Source organism: Rhinolophus ferrumequinum, chromosome 18, assembly GCF_004115265.2.
Source record: "Rhinolophus ferrumequinum isolate MPI-CBG mRhiFer1 chromosome 18, mRhiFer1_v1.p, whole genome shotgun sequence".
Lineage (NCBI taxonomy): Eukaryota > Metazoa > Chordata > Mammalia > Chiroptera > Rhinolophidae > Rhinolophus > Rhinolophus ferrumequinum.
Genome location: NC_046301.1, coordinates 29020571 through 29036094, shown reverse-complemented (window position 1 = coordinate 29036094; position 15524 = coordinate 29020571). Strand labels below are relative to the sequence as shown.

The 15524-nt window shown below is 40.2% G+C and overlaps 1 protein-coding gene across 1 annotated transcript; it reads right to left on the bottom strand.

Annotated features, from left to right (window-relative positions):
- Window positions 1–431: 431 nt before the first annotated feature.
- Window positions 432–818, bottom strand: LOC117038424 (cytotoxic T-lymphocyte protein 4-like). Its single transcript, XM_033135408.1, has one exon. It carries the CDS (start codon window positions 816–818, stop codon window positions 432–434), a length of 387 nt encoding a protein of 128 aa, XP_032991299.1.
- Window positions 819–15524: the final 14706 nt, after the last annotated feature.

The window sequence follows — 15524 nt, the reverse complement described above, 5'->3', positions numbered from 1 at the left end:
ATCCATCAAATCTATTGAAATCCATGTTTTTACAATATATTTTTTGAAACCTTAAGTAGTTACCTTTGGAAGATGATTGGCAACCAATTCATTATTTTGAAAATGTAAATAAGTGGAAATAATGAAGCTAGCCTACAGATAGGTCTGGCTATTTGGGGCTACTTCCCCAAGAGTGTCTTATCAAAGGCATAAGGGCAAAGTTGATGACGGTTATCACTCCAGAGTGAGTGCCCCAGCCCGCCAGTAGAAAAAAAGACCTTCCCCAACCCATTTTATTTTATAATCAGAATGCTGTTTGGGTTGCTACCCATACTAAGCAAGGCTACCATGTGACCATCCAGAGAACTCTTAAAGAGAATTTCACAACCTTAAAAATGAACCACCTGAAATGAAAGAACAAAATTATTCTCATGCAAAGAAGACAGCAACAGCTATGCAAAAGGTGTCAGTTTAGTGATATAGTTTTGCTCACCAATGACATAAATCTGGGTTCCATTGCCCACGCCCACATAGTAAGGAGGGGGGTACATGAGCTCCACCTTGCAGATGTAGAGTCCCGTGTCCGTGGCTCTCAGCCCTTGGATGGTGAGGTTCACTTTGTTTCCACTGGAAGTGCCAATGCAGGTGGTATCATCAAGGAAGGTCAATTCACTCTCCACCATGTACGTTGCAGCGCAGACTTCAGTTGTCTGGCTCCCAGCCTGCCGTAGCACTGTCACTCGGACCTCAGTGGCTTTGCCCGAAGACCCATACTCACACACAATGCTGGCCACACCTCGGCTGCTGGCCAGCACCACTGCAGGCTGGGCCATGTGCATCCCTAACATGGAAAAACCAAAGGGAACTCAGTGAAATCATGCTCACCACCACCAGGCCCAGGTAAAACTTCAAGCCAGAAAAGGTTTATCTTTGATGGGCACCCTCCAACTTTACCTTTCAGTTATTCTCTTCTTCTGAAACAAGCCTATCACCCTCCCCCATCCCTTCCCTTCTCATCCATCCCAGCTTTCCCTCCAGCTCTCAGCTGTCTTCTAGCTACTTTCCATAAAGGTATTTCCTTATTGGAAAATAGTTTCTTGAAGGTAATCAGTTGTGGCAGGATTTGTCATGCCTTCTCTGTGGACTTCATTTTCCCTCACAGGTAGGAAAAGGGGATTAGATTAGATGATATCAGAGCTCCTTCCAAACTCTGGTATTCTAAGGTTATAATAAAATTAGAGGAACTGTATAGTTCAGGAACCATGAGTCGTAGGGGAAATTTTGGAGGCTGAGGTATAGAATATTGCCTCATACCTCAAAACATACCTCAGAAACCTCTGTCGACATTTACCTGTCCCTGTAGCCCTATTACCAACAAGTAGCTGAGCCTTGGTTCACAGTGCCGACCACCCCCTTCCCTGGCATTATTATCATAAAGTGAGGGATGCTGCTAGATGAAGGAAGCCATAGAGCAGAGGGCACCAGGTCATGTCCTCTCCAGGCTGAGGCAACCCTGCTGTTAACTTCTGTGGGCTCCCCCTGCCGCCACCAGCAAAGAGTAGTAAATAATGAAACAAAATATAGGCAAACAATAGAGAAAATGAACAAAGCCAAAAGTTTATTCTTTGAAAATAAAATTAATTATATCCTAGTAAGACTAGTCCAAACAACAACAAAAAGAGTGAAAACACAAATTAATAAAATCAGAAATGAAAGAATGCATGACTACAGATCCTACAGAAAATAAAATGATAGTAAGAGAATAAAATGAACAACTTTATGCTAATGAATTTGGGGGCTTAGATGAGTAAGCAAATTCTTTGAAATACACACTTATTAAATCTGACTCAGTGAGAAATAGAAAATTTGAATAGCTCATATCTATTAAAGTAGTTAAATTTGTAATTTGTAAATCACAGAGGAATTCTGTTAAATACTTATGGAAGAAATAATACTAATCTTAAACTTTTTCAGAAAATAGAGAAGGAGGGAATACTTCCCCAATATTTTACCAAGTCAGCATAACCTAGATATCAAAACCTACCACAGATGTTATGAGAAAAGAAAATTACATATTCTTCATAAATATAGATATAAAAATCTTTACTGAGATATTGGCAAATTAAATCCAGAAACATGTGTATGATTATTTGTAAGTCTCCAAAAAATCAACAAGAACTAATAAATATTAAACAAATGGCAGGATATAAGCTTAACATACAAAAATCAATTGCATTGTTTATACTAGCAACAAAAAGTAGAAACTAAAGTGGAAAACAAGACTATTTACAACAGCATCAAGAAACATAAAATACTTAAGAATATATCTAACAAAAAACATGCAAAACCTCTACACAAAGAACTGTAAAGCATTGCTAAGAAGATTTAAATAAATGAGAGAGATACTTTGTCCATGAATGTAAAAACTTAGTATTGCTAGGATGTCAAATTGATCTATGTATTCAACAGAATCCCAATCAAAACAACAACATACTGTTCTTGTTTAAATTGATAAGATAATTCAGAAACTTTTATAAAAAATCAAAGTAACTAAAAAGGTCAAACAACATTAGAAATAAAAAACACAGTTGGAAGAGTTCTGCTACCTGATTTTAAGATGTGCTACATTATTATACTAATCAAAACAATATGATTTTTTGGGGGGGCCGGCCTGGTGGCTCAGGTGGTTGGAGCTCCATGCTCCTAATGCCGAAGGCTGCCGGTTCAATTCCCACATGGGCCAGTGGGCTCTCAACCACAAGGTTGCTGGTTCGACTCCTGCAAGGGATGGTGGGCTGTGCCCCCTGCAACTAGCAATGGCAACTGGACCTGGAGCTGAGCTGCACCCTCCACAACTATGATTGAAAGGACAACAACGTGACTTGGAAAAAATCCCGGAAGTACACATTGTTCCCCAATAAAGTCCTATTCCCTTTCCCCAATAAAATCTTTAAAAAAAAAACACAAAAAAAATATGATTTTTGTATAAGGACAAACAAATAGATCAATAGAATACAAATTAGAATGTTTGGAAATAGGTTTACATACAGAAGGTGACAAAAAATATATACACATTTTAAGAAAAGAAAAAACTATTAAAATTGTAATGGAACGAATGACGTTAGCATTCCTTTGATTAACACCATCCTTTGAGAGAACGTCATACTACACATTGCTACTGTAATTCAATTCAACTTCGAAAAGTAGTACACAAATAACATCTCTTAAAATGTGTACATTTTTTTGGCACCCCTAGTATATACTGTCCATTGACTTTCAACAAAGTCACCAAAGTAATTCAATGGGGAAAGTCTTTTCAATAAACAGTGCTGGAAGAATTGGATATATGTGCGGGAAACATTAACCTTAACCCATACTTCATGCCACACAAAAATTGAGACGACCGTAAACCTAAATTAATTAACCATAAACCATAAACCTAACGTAAAAGCCAAAACAATCAAGCTCCTAGAAGAAAACTTAGGAGAATATCTTTGCAAACTTGTTAGGCAAAGTCTTCTTAGAAATGACATAAAAAGAACTAACCATGAAAAACTGTTCATTGTATGTCATCAAACATTTTAAAATCTGTTCAGCAAAAGATGTCAAAAAAGGCAAGCCAAAGACTGGGAGAAAATATTTGTAATATGTACATCCAATGAAGGATTTGTGTTCGGAGTGTATAAACAACTCATACAACTAGATAAAGACAAACAGCATAATTGAAAAATGGGCTAAACACTTTAACACACTTTATAAAAGAGGTGTGATCTTTTATATGAATGTTCAATGGGCACATGAAAAGATGGTCAACATTATTAGCATCAGGAAATAAAAATTAAAACCACAGTAAAATACCACTTTGTACCCAGGAGAAAAAAAAATCATACACTGTTAGTGGAGTGTAAAATGGCACAATTTTGGAAAAAACAGCTTGGAGTTTCCTTATAAAGTTAAATATACACATACCCCATGACCTTGAAGTCTCACTTTTAATATTTACCCATAACTAATGAAGATATAGATCCAAAAAAAGACTTGTTCAAGAATGTTTATAGCAGTTATATTCATAATATTCCCAATTTGGAAACAGCTCTAATATCCCTGAACACAAGTGAGAAATGAATTGTGGTATATTCATTCAGACACAAAAACAAAAAAGTACATACTGTATGATTCCTGTATGTGAAATTGAAGGACAGGTAAATCATATGATAGAAATCAGAACACTCCGGGTGGTGAATACACAATGGGATTTATAGATGATGTAATTCAGAATTGTACACCTGAAATCTATGTAATTTTAGTAACAAGTATCACCCCAATAAATAAATTTTAAAAAGGAAAAAAAAAAGAAATCAGAACAATGATTATCCATGGGTGGTGGGATTATCTGGAAGGGGACAAGAAGGAACTTTCTGGGTGATGGAAGTATCTATTATTTTGATTGTCGTGTTTGTTACCCAGATGTATACATTTGCATATTTTGTGCAAGATAACTCAAACTTACCACTTGTGCACTTAAAATCTATGCATTTAACTGTATGTGGATTTTGATTCAATGCAACTTAAAATAAATACATTTTTTAAAGCAGTCTTAAAAAAAATAAAGGAATTTACAAAAGATGCCAGAAAGCATGCCTTCAGTCTTGATCCAGCCTGGAATTTTAAACTATATTCTATTGGAATTTTAGGCCAAAACCACAATGTGAAATCGATGTGCTGTCAACTAACTCAGCTTGGTGGACGCCTTTCCCAGTTTTCTTTCCTTCCAGCTCTCTGCCTCTCCCTGACATAGGGGAGCAATATCAGGGAAAGTCCTTTTGGTCTTTCTCTTTGACCATGTTCCAATACTCTTCTTGAGGGACCAACCTTTTGTTTTGGCGATAGGCCTCTGACAGCCTCATATGTCGTGCAAGTTGATTCTACCCCATAAACACTGCCCTGATTAGATTAATTTTGTCCTTTCTAGCCCACTGTCATGGTCTAGTTTAACCCATCTTAATTTCTCACCTGGACTTTCACAACAAACTTGGAATCAGAGTAAGATCAAAATTTTTCTTTTAAAAAAAACATTTATTGAAGAAATCATGGAAAGTTTCTTTCCTCCCCAATTCAAGGTTTTAAGGTTCTCTAATTCTCTTCTATAAACTAATTAGCCAGCTTGCTTAAAATCTTAACCAAAGTCAGATGTATTCAGGACTGTGGATATCTCTTCTCTCTTAAATCACTTAACTTTACAGTATTTTCTTCCATTCATATAGGAGAGTCTGAAATTGCTTATGTCTCCCAAACCAAATCAGATATATTTATCAAGCCCCTACCCACTGTCCGGCTCTCTGCTATGAGCTGTATCTCTGCTTATTTGCTGCTGCCAGCTGTCTCCTGACTGCCTTGGGATACAGAGCTATCTAAGCCAGGAGACTGGAGTTTTACCTTTAGCTTATGGCTTTGCTAGAAATCACTGCCCTTGATTGCTGAAAGAAATGAAACCCAGATGGGAGAAATACCTCCTCCACCTTCATGCTCCAAAAGCCTCACTCACCTTTGGAAAAGATGGGGATGAAGAGAAGAGAAAACAGAGCAGTGCAGGGCCAGGTCCTAGAAACCAGATCCATCTGAGCTCCGTGCCTCCGGAATCCAAAGCAAGCCATGGCGGTATGGGAACGGTGTGCAGGTCTTCAGGAAGCAGAGCAAAACCTTTCAGGATCCTGAAGCTTTGAAATGTGTTTGAACCCACACAGAATCAAGGACTTTACACAGCTGGCTTTGATCCCAGATAAGAATTAGCATCTAGTACGTTTAGACAGTACCTGAATAGAAAGCTTTTTTGTTTTGGTTTTACAAGAAAGGAAACCGTGGGTTTAGCTGTTACGTCAAAAAGATAACCTCAAACATTCAAAGTAAAACTAAAAAAAATAATAATAAAAAAATTCATGGCTGGAAAATGTAGTCAAGTTGAAACTAAAGCTTTGAGGAAAACTAACTGGAGACTTGGAAATTTTTCTGGAGTGCAGGAGTCCCCTAAATCCCAATTTTATCCCCAATTGTCTGGGAATCTTTCAGCACCCAGTTCATTTCATTGATACACCCCAAAACTGCTAAGCTGCCAGCTCTCTGAGCCCTTAAGCTAATGACAGAATTAGTCTATGGACATTATTAATAAAAGCTCATTGTCTGCCCCCAAAGAGATCTGTCCATGTAACACATGATTCTGATCCTGTCACTCTCTTGCTTTAAACCCTTTTATGGTTGGTTCCCTGATACTTACAAAACAAAATCCAGATTCTACCATCAGAAAAGCCCATGATCTGGCCTCTAGCTATTTTCCCAGGCACTTTTCTCTGCTATTTATTGCTCTAAGATTGCACCCTTTCTCTTGCCTCCACACATACTATGCTCAGCCTGGAGAGCCCTGCCGCTCCGCTTCTGCCCACCAATCAGGATGGTCACACAAACTTCTCATCCTTCAAGACCCATGTCAGTGAAATCTCCCCCCGCTGCAAGCACAATCAGGCTCTCATTGTCTACTTACCACATTGTATTGTGTCTATTTATTGACTGGTCTATATACTTCCTGAAGGCAGGCTGGGTTTTTATACATATCTTTTCTTCTTTTTTAACCTTCAGCCCGGGGCTCAGGATCATTTATTCAATGAATAAATGAATGACTAGAAGAGGGAGGAAAGGAGTGAACGAATTCACTCAATTTGAGGGTTTCCAAGAGTGATTCTTAAAGTGCAATCCCTCTTCTCAAACACTGGGACGAATCTCATCAAAGTCTACCTAGTTCAGATTAAATTTAAATCTATCTATCTATCTATCTATCTATCTATCTATCTATCTATCTGTCATCTATTCTCTGATTTAGGATTGCTGAATTTGTGCTGACCATACTAATAGGTACATAAAGGGGCATAGGTATTGGGCCTTTGCTGGTGGGGAAAAGGGGGTCTCTTCCCTTCTGATATCCACTTAGCTTTTCAACATGCATGGGGAGCAATTATTTTAAAAACTGGGTGTATTATGTTGCTGGAGAAGTGGTCTCTGGTTAAGGGCAGTGTGGTAGTAACAAGCCCTGGGCTTGATTTATGGCTCTGCTTCATGAGTTTTAATATATGATACATGTGTATACAGCCCCACCCGTTTCTCCACTTAACTATCTTCCTGGAGGAAAGTGCCTGAACCTATGATTTTCATATGTCTTGAGAATATCCTGTTTATTTCCCTTCACAAAATATGTTCAGTAGATACTGTTTCTTAGTGGCAGGATAATTTCCAACAGCATGCAATAAACAGAAGGACTTTCATCCCCTATACGTGCCAAGTCAGGATTGAGTAGTTAAAATGTAAACCACCAAAATCCCTTTCCTATTATTCAATATATTGATTCACCCTAAGAAGTTGAGAATCAAAAAAAAAAAGTGTTTCCATGCTGAATTAGCAAAGAACATGGTGGACGAAAAACCACGCCAGGGTGCTGAAATTGTGACCAGATGTCAGGGCCAGACCAGAAGTCTTACACAATCACAGAGGACGGAATACTCATCTTCATGAGGCAGTAAGTGGGCGTCTTCCTTGAGAGAGGGTTAGAATTCCCTGTCACATCTTCTCAGCTCGCTGGACCACGATGGAGGAAGGAACTCATCAATTACAGGTCACTCAGATCCCAGCACATTTTCCAAAGCACTTCTTGTTTTTCAAGTCCCATATTCCCAGAACCAGCAAAATTTCATTTCTTATTGGGAGGTAGGAAAAGTCAGAGAGCTGCAAGTGGAAATCTTTAGCCATGGAGGATGAGTAAAGTTTGGTGGAGTCCAGCCTTCCTAACAGGCAGCTGTGTGGAGAGCTTTCCAGCTCCTGCTTTGCTCCAAAGCAGCACCCCACACCCCCCCTTCCTAGATCCCCAGGCTTAGGAAGCTGCTCCAGGAAAACAGGTTACCTCTTCCCATTCCTGTTTTCTCTTTTCTATCCTCAAACGTTTCCATCTTAGGATCACCATCTGTCGAAACTGTCCTTGGGGAGGAAGGAGCAGTATGAAGCCAAAAGTAATTAAACTATAATCAGATGTTATATTTGCCCAGTGTTGTACTATTTGCCTACCTCACTTAGGTGCATCCATGAAGATGACAAAAGTTGGGTGAAAGGTGGTTTTTTGTGAGATGAAGTGGGAACGGCAAACGTGATCGTCACGTGTCTGACAGGCAGCATCCGGCTTCAGCAGGTGTTTGGAACCATATGGAATGAAGAGTGTGAGTGAGGTGACTAGGTGATGATGTATTCTTTGCCTCTTCTAGTTTCTGGCGACGGCTGGCATTCCTTGATTTGTGGCGACGATGCCACATCTTCAAGGCCAGTGTCTTCAAATCTCTCTCAGTTCCATCTTCACATTGCCTGCTCCTTTGTGTGTCTGTCAAATCTCCTCTGCTTCCCCTTACAAGGACACATGTGGCAGCATTTAGGGTCCACGGGATAATCCGGTATACTCTCCCCATTTCAACATCCTTTCACTTCATCCCATCTGCAAAGGCTCTATTTCCAAATGAGCTAACATTAACAGATTCAAAAGATTAGAACCTGCTGTCATTGGGGGCCATTATTCAGCCAATTACAATGTCTTTTGCTCATTTTCTGTCTGGATTGTTTGTTTTCTCTACTATTGAACGTTCAGAATTCTTTATATAATAGTCTAGATACAAATCCTTTGCAGATACAGGTTCACAAATATTTTCTCCTATTCTGCAGCTGGTCTTCTCACCCTCTTCACAGGGTATTTTGCAGAACAAAAGTTTTTCATTGTGATGAGGTTCAATTGATCATTTTTACTTTTTATAGAGCATGCTTTTAGTGTCAAGTCTACGAACTCTTCACCTAGTCCTTGTTTCTGAACTTTTCCCCAATAGCACCCAGTCTGTTTCTAAAAGTTTTAGAGTTTTATGTTTTACATTTTTTCTAAAATTTTTATAGTTTCATAGTTTGTATTTTACATTTGAATCCATGTTTTTCCTGTTCTTTGCCATGATGAACTTTATTACATAGTTATGAAAATTTCTGGGATACTGTGGTAGACTGTATAACTGTTTGCATTATTCACTCTTTCCTTAATAATGATTATATATCTGTGCCCATTGCCAGGCAGGAGACTGAGACTAGGAATGGCTCAAGCATATGCACCAGAGCTGTGATCCAGGAGTCAAGAGACCACCGCGGCCACTGCAGATGTCTCTCAACACCCACGGAGGTAGTGACTAGGTACTAGAACACAGCTGCTGAAATCCCCAAGCCTCACAACTCTGCTTGCCAGGGGATATAGGTGAAAGGGCAGGGAGGGCATTCCATCTCACTACTGCCTTCCAAATTGCACCATGTACTTCTCATTGGCAGAATCAGATTCACAACCAGAGCCCATTTGCTATGTCCACTGTACAGGCTACCGTGTTTCCCCAAAAATAAGACCTAGCCAGATAATCAGCTGTAATGTGTCTTTTGGAGCAAAAATTAATATAAGACCAGGTATATTATATTATATTATATTATATTGTATTGCATTGTATTGTATTGTATTATATTTTATCATATTATATTACATAAGACCCGGTCTTATGCTATAGTAAAATAAGACCGGGTCTTATATTAATTTTTGCTCCAAAAGATGCATTAGAGCTGATTGTCCAGCTAGGTCTTGTTTTTGGGGAAACACGGTACTAAACTTCCCAGGTGTGCACCCCCTTCCATCACATACTTTCTTCTCCTTCCTTTAGTTTTTTTTTTTTAAATAAAGCTTCTTTATTATAAAATGTAGCAAAAATACAGAAATCACTCAAAACAAAATGTTCAGCTCAATGATTTATCGAAGCAAACGCTCATGTAGCATCACCCAGCTTGACAGCTAGACTGTTAGCACTCCAGGAGCCCTTCTCATCTTCCTCAACAATAAACCTGATTTATATGGTCATCACTTTGGTGGTGTTTTTTTTCTAATTTTGCCAGTTAAACACAGTTTCTTTTTGCCTGTTTATGAGCTTTATAGACATAGAATTATGCAGTATTATATTTTTGCATCTAGCTTCTTTGTTCAACATTGTAAGGTAAATCCCACTTGGTGCAGACAGTGACGCTGCGGTATAATATTACACTATATAGGTATACCACCGTTTATTTAGCCTTTCTACTGTTGATGGACATATGAGTGATTTACCAGTTTGGCTGTTACAGATAATGATGTTAGAAACAATTCTGTGTATGTCTTTTGGTGTACATATGTGTATTTCAGTTGGATATATATCTAGATGAAGACGATGTTCTGTTTTGAGTTAGTTTTTTGTATAAGGTGAGGTTTAGGTAAAGATTCTTTTCTCCTCCTTCTCCTTCCTTCCCCTCCACCTCTCCTTTCCTCTTCCCCTCCTCTTACCTCCTCCTCCTCCTTCTTCTGCCTATGGATGTTCAATTGCTCCAGCATCATTTGTTGAAAAGGCGTAACAGTTTTTTTTTTCTTATGTTCCAGCCAGAGTGATCCCCTAAACTAAACCAGACCATGTGATTCTACAGTTTAAATTCTTCAATGGCTTCTTATTACACTAAGGGGACACTTACCTTTCCAGCCTCATCCTGGGTCACTTTTACCCACCTCCCATTATGTCCCAACCGCCCTAACTTCTTCTCAGTCCCCCAAACACTCCAATGACGTTGCACTTGCCTTCCTTTCCCTTTACTTAGGAGGTTCTTCTGCTGGCTCCTCATGAGACTGGCTCCTCCTGATCTCTGAAGCCTCAGTTCCTAATCACCTGGTCAGATAAAGCTTCTCTGACTACCCTGTGAGAGTACGACTCTCTACCCCATCACCTGTCATTCTCTGTCACAGCAGCCTGCATATACCCTCCACAACCTCGATCACCATTTGCAAGTCTTTAATTACTTCCTTATTGTCTACTTTCCCCAGTGGATGGTAAGCTCTATGAAAAAAAGGGGCCACGTTGTGGATCTCATCCACTGTTGGATCCCCAGTGTGTAGCCCGGGATCTGGCATACAGTAGTTGCATCAAAAATATCAGTTAAATGTTGTCGTTAGGCTAGAGTCTGTCCAATTTTGTCCCAATATTAGGAAGACTGTCCTGAAAACTAGAGCTGTGTGAAAAGAAGTGGGCGTGGCATGTCCAAAGTTCTTCCTCGGGAACGGGATGACACAGAGGCTTTTCCACGTCTTGAGAAACCTGACAAAGCAACATCTTCAGTTCCCCTCAACTCCGAGACTGTGGTGCTGGAAGTGATGGGGGAGGAGAAACAGGTGATTCCATTACAAACGTGTTCAAATTTTAGACAAGTTCACGGAACGATGGAAGGGTTGGAGTCTGGTTTGGAGAGTCATGCATTTTTAGGCATCAAAAGAGAAGCTATTGGGAAAACAGGTAAATACAAGAATGAGAGCACATACGGAAGCAAAAACTCCTCAATTTCCTTCTGATTCTTTTTCTCCTCATCCTCTGTGCTGCAACTGACCACTTTCAGAGTTGGTCAGTGTCTTAATCTGCTTGGGCTGCCATAACAAAATACCATAGACAGGGTGGCTTAAAGAATGCACATTTATTTCTCACAATTCTGGAGGCTAGAAGTCTGAGATAAGGGTGCCTGCATGGTCAAGTCCTGGCGAGAGCTTTCTTCCTGGCTTGTAGACAGCTACCTTCTCACTGTGTCGTCACACACATGGCAGTGATGGGGGGGGGGGGGGAAGGTGTCAGGGGACAGGAGTATAAGAGCTCTCCATGGTGTCTCTTTTTACAAGGATACTAATCCCATTGGACCAGGCGCCCACTCTCACGACCTCATAGGAACCATATTATCTCCCAAACGCCCCACCTCCTAATACCACCAGTATATCAACAGTGGGGATTAGGGCTTCAATATATGAATGGGGGCAGGGGGGTACACAAACATTCAGTGCCTAGCAGTCAGGGAACATTGAGTTAGGGACCATTGCTAAGATATTGTTATCAGCTCAGAACAACTTCCCACACCAACTGGCATATTGTCTGTCACTGAAGGACAGATGGAATTCTCCATGCGGCAATGTTTGTCCATCTTGTCATTCCCTTGTGCATTCACGAAACATTCCTGAGACTCACTTAGGCGTGTAGGGGAGAGATATAGAGCTGACACTCCAGTGCAGGGAGACACAAGTAGAGAGAAAGTTCCAGTGCACTGGGACATGTGCTGGGACAGGGAGAATCAGACAGCATTCTAGGAGCTTGGAGGAGAAATAACCTAGACTGGAGAGATTATGAAGATTCTCTGGGGCAGGCAGTACCTGAGCTGAGTGCTGAAGGCTGAGCAGGTGCTAATTCACGCAGGTGCTAATTCATCCTGGCAGAAGGGAAGGCATGCATGTGCATATGCTGCAGACAAGAGAAAACATGCGTGCTGTGGGAAGTACCACTAACTCATGTCGACGAAAGACATCCAGCCTAAGGGAAAGCTTATAAGAGTTTATTTGAGCCAAACTGACAACAATTGCCAAGAAGCAAAATCTCAATGGATGTGATTTGCTCTGTGAAAATGCTCTGTGAATTGGCGGTTTGCAGCTTATTTTATACATAGAATCAAAGGAGGAGGGTTACATGAAATCCACTGGTGATAGATGAAGGGGGTGGGAGAAAGGGAAGCGGGGAAATCTCTGGGATTGGATAAAAGTAAATTGGAGAGACAGGAACTTCTTTCACATAGGTGGGTACAGGATAGTTAATAGTTCACATAGAGATGTTAATCAAGGGACAGGAACAATAATGGGGGATTCTGTGCTTTCCTGCTCTGGTCCGGAAAAAGGGATTACTGACATTCCAAGGATGACATGTTAGGTGCAAAAAGACAATAGACAGGCCCACTGAAAGGCACAGATTAACTTTATGAAGGAAGCTTTTGTCTAAAGATGTGACTTCCCACCATGGCCCATGTAGTTATGACATTTTTTTAATGCTCATGCCATCTTATGTGGTTATTTTCAGTCTCCTGAACTTGTCAGATTTAATATGTGGCCCTTTTCCATCCACACTCAATATAACTGGAGACCAGATCCGGAGCTGGAGGGATCCAAGCTAGAGACACCCAGGGTAAGATCCTAAGGGGAGTTGTTTTCTACCCTGAAGCTAATGAGGAACCCTGAAAGATTTAAATTAGGGGAGTGACTGGACCAGATTACACTTCAGAAAAATTAACCAGGTAGCAATGGGGCAATCTACTGGAGGAGAGGAATGATGAGAGGCAGCAGGCAAATTAGAAGGTTGTTGGAATTATCAATAGTGAGAATTTATGGTCCAAGGCAGAGGAAGGTGGGATGGAGAGGAGGAACGGGATGTTAGAGATGCCTGAGGAGTTGTGAGAACTTAGATGGGCGAAGGAAAGGGCAGTTACTGGCTTAGGCCCTGAGGATAGATGGAGGTGCCAGTCACCAAAACTAGGACTCAGAATAGGAGCACTGGGAAGGAGGGGAGATCTGGGGGCGGGGGAGGGGCTGAACTCAGGCAGCCTCAGCTGTGGACCCAATGGCTTCAGGATGCCTGAGCAGCACCCTACGGACATGTTGACTGGTTTGATATACAGATGTAACAAGACGAAATTTGGAAACTAAATGTTTTTTCTTCCGCTTCCCTAAACATTCTCACCATTTTTCTAGCCCATCAGCTGCACCCATATGGCCTCAAAGAGAATTTAAGTGTAACAGCAGTGAAAAGAGGGGGGTAAATGTTAATATTTTTCCCCCTTCAAAACTAGGCTCTTGAAAGTCAAAAGGAGAGGCCCTGAATGGAACAGAAATTGGAATTTATGCCATAAAAAGGTGATGATGTAAACGTCCCTTTGGGCACAACCAGCCAAGAGTCAAATATAGAGTTTGAGGCTTAAGCCAAGGATTCCAGGACATTTATACACTGGGGAAAATAACCAATTCAGGTTGGAAGCTGTTTCCCATGACAACTAACTGGTATTCAAGATTTTGAGATTCATGATTACATTTCACTAACATTAAGCTTGTGAAGTTCAATCAAGCTTATTGAACCTGCAGATAATCTCTGGAGGTTCTTTCACAGTTACAAGATGGGAAACAGGATGGTGTGAGTAGAAGTCTTTACCCAAGGGCCTTCCTTCTTGTGAATATGCTCTGCATCATCTCACACCTGTGTCAATATCCTCATCTCCCTAGAGTTCTTTTCACAAGAAGTGGTTAATTAAGAAGCTCTTGCTCTCTGGCTCTAGATAAGATTTTAGTAGCCAGTAAGAACAGAAAATAGAGGACTTGTAAAAATGTACGACTTAATAAAAAGTCTAGAAAATTATAGATATTTTTTAAAAAGATGACGAGGTCTGTATATTTCAACACCGAAAATAAATAAAAATAAAAATAAATAAATAAATAAATTTGAGAATAGGGGGACAGTGCAATGTGACCATCTATATTTAGGAGAGGGTGACCAAAAATGGGAATGCCGTGGAGGTGGACAGGTGTGCGTGTATGTGTAAGATGGAAGAGATTTTGAGCACATTTATTAAAGAAGAAGTCTAAGCTCAACATGGGTTGAAGTCCTCTACCATTTGTTAACTCTATGACTTTAGGCAAATTACTTAACCTCTGTGCCATAATTTCCTCATTTGAAAAACAGTGTATAAACACAGTAATCCACATAAAGACTTTTGTATTATGAAGTGTGTGTGTGTGTGTGTGTGTGTGTGTGTGTGTGTGTTCTTTTCTTAGGGTACCTGCCCGTCCCTCCCTCTCCCCCCATCCAAAAGATTCTAAGCTCCTCCTGAGCAGGAGGGAGTTTTGTGATTTTTATCATTTTGGTCTCTTGTAGTGACTACTATAGTATATATAGTGGACTTTCAATACATACCTGGTACATAGTAAGTGCTCTATAAATATTTGTTGAATGAACGAACAATTGTTGAAATGAATGTGGGTGGTAATTATGAGTTATCAAAATTTCTTAATATTTTTCTTCTCAGCCAAAAATGATTGTTACTCCAGGTTAATGCAGTTTTAGTTATAGTGTTCCAAGGTCAAATAAATCTGTAATAAAAATTTATACAATAATCATTACACATTGTGAGCACAGTATTTGTAGTAATTGGGGAAGAATTTCAGCTTCAAATACAGGCAGATATATATATATATATATATATATATATATATATATATATATATATATATATTCTTTTCAACCAGAGTTGTTTCTCCGAAGGGCTGACAGTGGTTATAAAAATTAGTTTGTCTTTTTGTGCGCTTCTCTTCCTTTTATTTGTCTTGAAAGCGTCCTTGTTTGGTAGTAAAATGGGATCGGTAAGACAACTGGAAAGACCAAAAAGAGCAAGAACGGCGAATACAGACTAGTTCTGTCCTGCGCGACACCCCGTAGTTTGCGGCTGACGTCGAGGCGGCGCGCGCGGTTTTGAAAGCGAGAAGCGTTCAAACGTCAACTGTTGTTTTCGAGTGCGGGTGTGGGCCGGCGGGTGGCGGAGGCAGCCGTGAGATCTACTAGTTAGCGGCCGATCGGGAGCAGATT

What these genes read in the sequence shown, in the direction of transcription:
- LOC117038424 (XM_033135408.1), bottom strand. Translation starts at nt 818, where the DNA reads ATGCACATGGCCCAGCCTGCAGTGGTGCTGGCCAGCAGCCGAGGTGTG.